The sequence below is a fragment of the Lampetra fluviatilis genome, chromosome 1 (assembly GCF_964198595.1).
Source record: "Lampetra fluviatilis chromosome 1, kcLamFluv1.1, whole genome shotgun sequence".
Classification (NCBI taxonomy): domain Eukaryota; kingdom Metazoa; phylum Chordata; class Hyperoartia; order Petromyzontiformes; family Petromyzontidae; genus Lampetra; species Lampetra fluviatilis.
Window position 1 is genome coordinate 27,122,782 of NC_136275.1, and position 10,562 is coordinate 27,133,343.

A 10,562-nucleotide genomic window follows, 5' to 3' on the forward strand; every position below is an offset into this window, starting at 1 on the left:
TTTTATTTTTATTATTTTATTACTTCCCTTCTACGTGACTTTACCGAAAGAACCAAGAAGAAGAATAATTATGTATACTGAAAGGCGCATGTCACCGTCCCTCCCTCCCTCCAGTCAGCCAGCAAGTCAGCAAAACTTTTTTTTTCGTAAAAAAAATATATATATAGCGTACGATACGGATCTGGATTTATACATCTCTCAGATCACTCCAAGGAATGCACGTGCATGGCACACGAGGGGGGGGGTGTGGCCAGCACCACACCGGGCCGCCTTTGTCTCCCTAAGTGGCGATGTTTACACACCGCACAAGGGTACTCATTTACGGCTGAGTCGACCTAGGGGAGGCCCAGGACCGGTTCAGATAATCGTCACTGGTGTTGGCCGAGCGCGAATCAAACCTGGGTGGTCGGGTTCTTGCGCAGCGCGCTAACCGCTACACTACCGCTCCCACACACACACACACACGGTGGCATTCATTCAACAGGCACACATCCTGCCACACGAGACGCCCGGACGAGGTGAAACCGAGTCAGGGTAGTGATTGCTGTTGCGAAAGAAAAACGTGGCGGGGAAAATATTGGACCCGAAGGCTGACGGACGGATTAAAACATCTGTGGTGATGTCTCAATGATGTCTCAATGACGCCGTCCGTCTTCAATGTCACTTCCGCTCCCCTTACCATAAACAGGGGAAGTGTCGAAAATAACGCCGCATTCATCTGCTTCAGAATTCGCGTCGAGTTTTCTCCTCGGTGAAATCTTTACAACTCGATCTTAGGTCGATATAGCCCTCCCAGAAAGGCATTGTGGGTATCATGCCGCTGCATTAAAGACAGACGCGTTTCGGAATCTGAATCTTTATTTCAACTGGAGGAATCCGATGAGCTATGAAGCTCTTTTTCACGTCCTGACGACATTAAACCATCATCAGCCAGGACCTATCCACTGCTGCAACAAACCAATCCATCCACTCGTCCATCTCTTGTCCACGCGAGTTGATTTGTGCCGCTCCATCATCCGCGGTGAGCTTCATCTCGGGCGCGTCTCCCCCCCCCATCCCCCAGCTCCCCTCCTTTAACTGCGACTCCGTCCTCAGGCTCGACCACCGGGCCCATCAGCCACATCCTTTCCTGGCGACGTCGTCGTCCCCAGCAACACGGTGTCCGTCTCTCTCCTCTCGTGCCTCTGTCTCGTCCTGTCCGGGGCCTTACCTGAGAAGTGCCACTACTTGTGCACCAGCGCCATCACACCGGCTGCGTTTGAGAGCTCGTCTCGTATTTTCGCCTCCTTGTTCAGAATTTAACGGCGCCGTCAACGATCTCCTTCGGCGGCCACGTGTGCCGTAAATTTGTATAAAGTGAGTGGCAATAGAAGTATAAATTAGGTCGTCATATTTCAAAAGGTGAGCTTTATTGTGCCTGGTAATAAATACGCAGCGGCGGGAGGTTTGGCATAGGTACAGAATTAGTCCGACGATGATGATGCATTTGGAATGTGTGTGTGTGTGTGTGTCCAGGAATGCGCCTCCAGAGAAAGGTACCTGTGGTCTGGCAGCTGCTTGTGGGTGGAGGAGGCGGGGGGGCATTAACCGCATCAGAACATCTTCAACAGGTCCACGTGAGCATTTCCTCGATGAATGGAACATTTAAGCCACAAGCCACAGTTGTGCCATTATGGTCATGCGCCCCATACTTTGAACCATATAAGCCGATATAGAAATACACAGATACATAGAGGCACATAGAGACACATTAAAGACAAGTCACAGTAGTGCGATTGTGGTCACGCAACGCAAACCATGAACTCATGAAGTGAACCCAGGAGCAGACCTCGACGTTGGTATCTAGCTCGCGAACCATCTTGCTGTACTGCCATCACGTGCCTTTCAACAGAATACGTAAATAACGGCCCGACGTTTCGGGCAATATGCCTTCTAGAGCGTGCCGTGCAACGCACCATGTCCAACTGTACGTGATTCTGATTCGGTTTTGACGAAACGCCATCATCCAATTACCCGAAAAGTCAGGATATTATATAAATGGTTTGTGTTATGGGGCAGTGTTTTCACGATAAATTGTGTGAGTTTATTTTATGCAAATGTGACTACTGGCTTGAGTAGCGACTTTGTAGCCCATAAATTCTAGATTTGAAGCTTTCGTGACTGCAAGGAATCATCTTCTTAGGTTTTTTCGGTAAAGTCACGTAGAAAGTAAAATAAAATAAAAAAACAAAAATCACGACGTTTCGGAGGCAACACAAGTCTCCGTCATCAGGTGGGACCGTCACAGCCAGATTAGCTGTATCAAGTGAGGCAATGATTCAAGATGTAATCCCTTAAAAGCGAGTTGAGGGGGGAGGGAGAGGGAGGGGGGAGCTCATCAGACTATGGTAGCCAATGAAAGGAACGTATCGGGAGGGAGGGGGGGGCGAGGCCAAAAGGGTGGGCGATGGACGTGGAAGTATGCGCTGAATGAACTTTGTAGCCCGTTCGCACGGACGGACGGACTGACTTCACTGACTTCACTGACCGCCTGCTCTTTCACCTTGCTGCTGTTACGCACCGTCTCCGATATTCGCTCAAAGATTCTATCCTTTGCATTGCGACTCGCAGACGGCAGTGAGGCGGTGGCCGTCGAGCCATGAGTGCTCGCCATTAAACCAGCTCAGGCATGAATAAGAAATTAAAGTTAAAACATCGCAATCGTTTCCCTGGCATTTTTGTTGCAGTATTTGCTGATGCTAATAACACATTTTTTTATTTTGAGATCTTTGTACAAAATACACAGTATGCGCTGAATGAACGTCCCACCATTCCAATAAAGCAAAAGTGTGATGATGTTGCTGCTGCTGTTGCTGCTGCTGATGTTGCTGCTGATGTTGATGATGAATATCCCTGGATGTGTCGATCTACTATCGCCTCGACTTGAGACCGTGGCCTGACCCCCACCCTCCATTCGTCCGCCCCCAATACCACCCCGCGTCCCACAAGAGACGTCGTCTCTTTGGAAACGCGGCCAAAACGATCACGGGAGAAGCAAGAATGTTGAGCAGGGAGAGAGATTCAACTGCCCGCTGATCTCACTGCTGCTGCTGCTGCTGCAAACGCTTGGGAATCAGGCGGCATCGAGGGAATCCGGGCAGGGACCCCCGCCCCCTCCCCCCACCAGAGCCCCATTTTCTGCGTCCAACCCATCGCCATAAAAACCCCCTCTCACCCGCGCTCTGGCTGGCTCGCTGCGCAAGGCCCACCAAGCAAGCGGGCTCGCTGCCCCTTGTCCAACGCTGCCCCTCGTCCCACGCTGCCCCTTGTCCCACGCTGCCCCTCGTCCCACGCTGCCCCTTGTCCCACGCTGCCCCTTGTCTCACGCTGCCCCTTGTCCCACGCTGCCCCTTGTCCCACGCTGCCCCTTGTCTCACGCTGCCCCTTGTCCCACGCTGCCCCTTGTCTCACGCTGCCCCTTGTCCCACGCTGCCCCTTGTCCCACGCGTCAAATATGTAAACGGGGTCACGAGATCGGGCAGTTTGTCAGGCCAGTGGCTCACAACCCGAGGCCCGTAGTGGGCCTTACCTAGCAAGATACAAAAAAAACATGTTTTGGTTTTCTCTGTTATTTTTCAAAAAAAGTTAATTGTCAACTAACCTACAATTTCTATTCTTAGGTTTTTTCGGTAAAGTCACGTAGGTAAAACATTAAAATTAATACAAGTAAAATAAACATGCTGTGACGGTTCCACCTGAAGACGGAAGCTTGTGTTGCCTCCGAAACGTCGTGATTTTTATTTTATTTTACTTTTATTAATTTTAATGTTTTACCTACGTGACTTTACCGAAACAACCTAAGAATATGAATCCTTGCAGTCACGAAAGCTTCAAATCTAGAACTACAATTTATACTCCTATCGTGTTTATTATTTTTGTTGTGTGTGTGTTGCCACATTCGGACCTGACCCTTACTGGACATGGGTGAAAAATATAACTTCATAGCTCATCGGATTCCTGCAGTGTGAATAAATATTCGGATTCTGTATACGATCGCCAGAGTTCACCTGCATCTGTGATTCAAGCAAAGAAGGGCGATTCTGCTGCTGCTACTGATGACGAGATGAGATTGTGTCGAAATCGGGCCGGATCATTGCTTAGCTTGACACGATGCTGCTGAGATGTAGACCCTCCCAGAGATGCCGTGCCTGCGGCTCATTGGTTGTGCAATAAATGCCTTTGTTTCACATGCTATGGACGGATATGCGTCTTTACTTTATTATTTGCTAGCAGCCCGCCGCGTCATTTGGACGTCACCGTCCGTCCGTTCCTCCCTCCTTCCGGACGTGACGTGCTGCCAGCCAGCAAAACTATTTTTTTTTCTAACATCGTTTCATATTCTCCACAACGGCACTAATGTGTGTTTTGTGGTCTGTTATAGATACTGACAAAACGTGTCGGTATTTAGTAGTTATTGAGGGCCGATAGTGTATAGTCCACATATCCATTATGGCTATGAACCACTCTTCTTAGCCTGTGTTTAGCCCTTTCCCGTTCCGATGACGTATGAAAATGTACGTCATCAGTTTGTCTTCCGATTCCTGGCCACAAATGATGGCTCAATGAAGTGGCTCATCGCGTGGACGTGTATAGCAATCACACACCCTAACGCATGTTGATTCTCAATGTCGAGGGAAAAACCGGGGGACCTTGAGAAAAATCCAGCAACGACCACGGAACATGCAAACTCCAAATATACAGCAGAAGTCAAGGTCGGGATCGAACCCATGCCCTCCTGTATTCCTAGCGAGGTAGTTAACATCTGGCCACCGTGGGCGTCAGTTGAAGCGGGCTATGACGTGTAATAGCACACTGAATCAGGGGGTCTGCTTCCCTATGCATCTCAACCCTGTGCTTAATTTCAGCCGGGGAACAGAACACTTTTTAAATCATTTATATTAAGTTCGCTTGCTTGCTTAGGACCGTGCAAATCTTTCGGTCGTTTTTTAACCCACTTCCCGTGATCCAATCGAGATGACATTTTCCATACAAACTCGTTGTGCGTGACAATTAATGTTCGTGAAAAAAATTCCAAAATTTTACACTTTTTAGGACAAAAATATTATATTTAATTACCAATTGCTTGATGGTGCAATGCAATCATCTGACCCATAGGTGGCAGCCATCTCAAGCCAGAGGACGAGAGGACTCTAGCCGCCAGGCATATAAAGGATTTATAGTGAAAAACTTTGTTTTTACGGGTTATGCTTATTTCTGGAATGATCTTTGCACCCAGTCACATCCATCTCGCCTTACGTTGTCCCCACGATACTGCAGTGTAGTGCACCTACATATACAAGAAGAAAGGAACATAGTACACCGTGATATATACGTGTTATAATTATGATGGGTAGGCGTATACCTTGTACTCTAGTGGTAGTGCCTTACGCCGAAAGTTCCGACTTCAAAACGGCTTAAAGAAGGATTGATTAGCACGGCTGGCTACACACGGTGCGAAAGAAGTTTCAACATTGAGTACGTACATTGGGGGAGTTTTTTGAGTGAGAAAAACACCTGCAAGCCTTTGCTTTGTGTTTACCCTGCAACCTCTGGATTTCTCCAGGCAGAGAGAGCATCGTTCCAAACACAGCCGCAGTGCGCTCCGTTCATCCAGGCATTATCGTTCCCTAAGAGGCGAGGCCTGTAACTAAACACATCTCCTCCCCCTCCACCCAGTATTGTGCTTCTCAGCCGGGCAGCAGCAGCAGCAGCGAGTGGGTGGTGCCGTGTGTGCCTCTCTCTGTACGTATACGCGAGGAGCGGTGGCGCAACGGTTGACGCCACTGCGCTACGAACTCGGCGGCCACATTTTCCAGTTCGACTCGCCAATAGCGACAGACATCAGTAGAGCGGAATCAAAGCTGGTTCTGTGCCTGCCATAATAGGTCAACTCCACTGCTACTGCTGCTGTTGTTGTTGTTGTTGTTGTTTACGGGTTAACAACACTTGCCCCTACGGTCTGTGTATGTCTTCTATAGGGGGGGGGGGGGGGGGGCATCTGTCTTTGGAGCTACGTGCGTGTTTGTACGTGTGCAGCGGTAGTGCAGTGGGTAGCACACTGCGCTGAGAACCGGGCGACTCGAGTTGCGATTCCCGCTCACGGCCAACACCAGTCACGATCATCGGAACCAGTCGTAGGTCGACTCAGCCTCAATTTAGTACCTGGTGCGCTGTGTGCACACTCGCCACAAGGGAGACAAAGGCGGGCGGGCGTGGTTCTGACCACCCAACCCCACCCTCGTGTGCCACAGTGCCGGCCTTCATAGGTGCTACTCGCTAACAGCACTTGTCCCAACAGTGTGTTAAGGCTATACGGGGGATCTTTGTCTTTGTGTGTGTGTGTGAGTCTTTCATTATCGCTAACAGCACTTGTCCCAACAGTGTGTTAAGGCTATACGGGGGATCTTTGTCTTTGTGTGTGTGTGAGTCTTTCATTGCTCTTAAACATTATTGGGGTTTTCCCCGTAGCGAGACACATTCGTTGTCGTCTTCTTGGTTCTTTCGGTAAAGTCACGTAGAATGGAAATAATAAAATAATAAAAATAAAACATTATAAAATAATATAATATAAAATAATAAAATAATAATATAATAATATTCTATAATATTATTATGTAATTTAGTATTTCCATTCTACGTGACTTTACCGAAAGAACCAACAAGATGAATCCCTGCTGTCACGAAAGCTTTACATCGAAATTTAACATTGTGTTGTTGACGCAACATCTTTAGTAAGCGAGACGTAAATTCGTTTGCCAATCCACTGCTGGATGAAGGCCACTCGCACGGCCGCCTCGGTCATGTTGGTTGTGGGGGGCACGGGGGGTTGCTTGACCATACTTCACCGCGCTGGACTGTGCGCGCTGCGGAACGCGGGGGGCTCGTCGTGAGCTTCGGCCACGAATCGAACTCATTAGAGTGCAGTGCGCCAAAGGGGCCGTCCATAAATGACGTCACGCGATTTCTGAGGATTTTAGAACCCCCCCCCCCTTCGTCACGCGGCGTCGCAAAAAGTCAGACCCCCCCCCCCCCCTCAAATATGACGTCACAAAGCTCTGCCCCCCCCCACCCCCAATATTAAAACATGCTTCAAATCGGTTTAAATACACACTACAATGACAATAGTTTAATGTGCCGCTGCAATCTGATGTTGTAGGAGAAACCATTTATTAAAAAAGTATCTTTAATTACGTAGAACGTGTTGTCTATACTCATTTAAAGTTGCGCATTTTGATGTGACGTCACATTTCTCAACCCCCCCCCCCCCCCCTTTGTCACACATCGTCACAAATGTCTGACTCCCCCCCCCTAGGTGCGTGACGTCATTTATGGACGGCCCCAAACCACTGCGCCACGCATTGTAATTATTCATACGGGAGCCTTCTGCCAGTCCAAGGACGGGTGGATTGCGGTGAATCTGAAGCTTGCATCAATTCGTGTGCAATTAGTAAGGGCGCGGTGACACAGGTCTATTTCATGTAAAGGTGATAATCCCTTGTTCATCATCACGACGTCCTTTTTACTTTGATGTCTCAACAGCGTGACGGAGATCGCGTGACGTGAGGGTTCTGCCTTTGCAGTGAGGGTTGTGACGGTCCCACCTGATGACGGAGACTTGTGTTGCCTCCGAAACGTCGTGATTTTTGTTTTTTTATTTTATTTTCATTAATTTTGACCTACGTGACTTTACCGAAAAAACCTAAGAAGATGAGGGTTGTGAGTTGACGCCGAGGGGGGGGGAGGCGCCTCGCCCCCCCCCCCATGTGGAGTGACGTCACCCGCTCATGATTATTAATGAGGGGGGCTGTTCGATGTGGAGTGACGTCACTTGCGCATGATTATTAATTAGGGGGGGACAGTACTCCATAGAGTGACGTCACCCGCTCATGATTATTAATGAGGGGGGGCTGTTCGATGCGGAGTGACGTCACTTGCGCATGATTATTAGTGAGGGGGGGACAGTACTCCATAGAGTGACGTCACCCGCTCATGATTATTAATTAGGGGGGGCTGGTCTACGTGGAGTGACGTCACGAGCGTTAAGGACAGACATTCCTGGGTGATTACAGTCGGAATAATACATTGACCTATACTGCGGCCATATATTGTATGTATATATGTGTATACATGAGATAATTATATTCGTGTATACATTTTGCAATATGACACGTTGTATACAAAGACAAAGATGCCCCCCCCCATGTAGAATTTACTAGAGTACAGGGGCAAGTGCTGTTAGCGAGAAGCACCTATGAAGGCCGGCATTGTGGCACACGAGGGCGTGGGTGTCCATCACCACGCACCCCACCGGTTACTTCCTTGGAGGCTGAGTTGACCTAGGAGAGGCCCGGTTGTGTTGGTTGCCATGAGCGGGAATCGAACGCGAGTGGTCGAGTTTGTAGCGCAGCGCGCTAACCACAGCACTACCGCTCCCCACCGTATACATCTACAACACACACATGGGCGTCCATAACAGAGCCTACGTCTTAAACACACATCAGCATCTTTGTAGACAATAACATAGCTATCCAGAATTCACGCCTATACATGATACAGCCTGGCAACAGCAACATCCCCACCCCTAGAAGCGTGCGTGACACAACAGTTGACGTGTGCGTGTGACACTGCTTCGCTCATGTTGTTTACTTCGAATCTATAACCAGATGAGAGCCAGATGAGACTAAGCGCGTGTCTCCTTAATTTACACTCCGGGTAAAATGTTACCCCTGGGTAGATTATGTTCAGGGAAAAAAAATGCAAAAATGTATCAAGCAATATTCAAAAATAACAACCTACAATTAAACAATTGCATGTCTCTATATATATACATATACACACACGCTGCGTGGTCTTATTCTCAAAGTGACAGCGTTTAACAACAACCACCACAGCAGCAACAACAACAACCACCACAGCAGCAACAACAACAACAATTGGCGCGTTCGTGCGTCTGTTCGCTCGCTCGCTGTTGTTGTTAATCGGCGCAGGGCTACAGACCCAGCTCGTGTTTTGTTTGCCAAACTTTACATCTCGAAAGCAAAGTACGCTTTAACATACATATATATACACACGCCCGTATGTGTATATATAAACACACGTGTGTGTGTATGTATAGATACCAGAGGTGTGGACTCGAGTCATGTGACTTGGACTCGAGTCATGAATTTGATGACTTGCGACTCGACTTGGACTTGCATAACAATGACTTTGTCCCACCTATGAGATGTGGACTCGAGTCATGTGACTTGGACTCGAGTCAGACTCGAGTCATGAATTTGATGACTTGCGACTCGACTTGGACTTGCATAACAATGACTTTGTCCCACCTATGAGATGTGGACTCGAGTCATGTGACTTGGACTCGAGTCAGACTCGAGTCATGAATTTGATGACTTGCGACTCGACTGGGACTTGCATAACAATGACTTTGTCCCACCTCTGATAGATACACATGTGTGTGTGTCTGTACGTCCTATGGGCTAAGACGGAACCACCACAGCGTCATTAACATCGTGACGTGGCGAGGCGACGCGCTCGTGTCTCGGTGTTTATTTACAAGTTAGTATCATCATGTCTTACTAATACGAGCGACCCCTTTCGCGTATCGGGAACCCCTCCCGCAATCTCTCTCTCTCTCCCATCTCGTCACCCCCTCCGCTCCCCCATCCACCTGCCCCTCCCCCCCACGTCAAGCCCTACCTGAGCTCCTCATCCACGGGTAAACGGGGCCGCCACCACCACCACCACCGCCACCACCACCACCACCGCCACCACCGCCTTGCAGAGAGGGCCTCTCTCCCCGCTGGGCCAACGCGGCCCGGGCACCGCGCTCGAAAGCGAACGCCACGTGAAGGCCCCGCACGAAGGCCGGGTCATCGGTGTGACCTGCGGGTGGCGGGCAGGAGATCGCGGCGGTGCTCGGCTGCTGCTGCTGTTGTTTCTCCCCGTGGGGGGCGCACTGCCCCCCTTCATCGCCCGGGTGGCCACCGCCCCCGCGCGCCATGGGCAGGTGGGTAGCGGCGGGGATGCCCGCGGCGAATCGAGAGAGGAGCGAGTTCACGTGCAGAGCCGAGTGCATTGTCGCGCGTACGATTTGCATGTACAGTTCGAGTTTGTAGCAGTAGTAGTCGTAGTTGTGTGTGTGTCTGTGTGTGTGTGTGTTAGGCTGTGACACACGCCGCGCACAAAAGTCGCAGATTTACTGTCGTGCCGGGTATTCCTCCTCCTGCTCCATCCCGGACGAATGCACGCGCGTCATGTGATGCTGTCCATGTGCGGTGCGGTCGACCAATGCGCCGTAGCAAAGTCGGGGTGGGGGTGGCGGGTGACGTTAATCAGGCGACTCGCGGCGGAGGAGGAGCGGAGGGAGTTGTGGTGAGGCCACGCGAGCGGTTTCCTGATCAGTGGTGGGCAAATGGAGGCACCGAACCGGGCACGATCTCCCCGTCACCCCGCTATCACTTGTGGCAAGGTTTCGCTTCTAACAATATATATTTATGGCCTTACCTGGTAAAATACAACGA

General features: G+C 49.8%; 1 protein-coding gene across 1 annotated transcript in view; it reads right to left on the bottom strand.

The window, feature by feature from the left end:
• Window positions 1-10,231, bottom strand: part of LOC144939293 (uncharacterized) — a 22,305-nt gene extending 12,074 nt beyond the window's left edge. Inside the window, exon 1 of the mRNA XM_078866690.1 lies at window positions 9,739-10,231. Within this exon, the coding sequence (XP_078722816.1) occupies window positions 9,739-10,138 (400 nt within the window). The 5' untranslated portion in view covers window positions 10,139-10,231. The remainder of the gene's footprint in view (window positions 1-9,738) is intronic.
• Window positions 10,232-10,562: the final 331 nt, after the last annotated feature.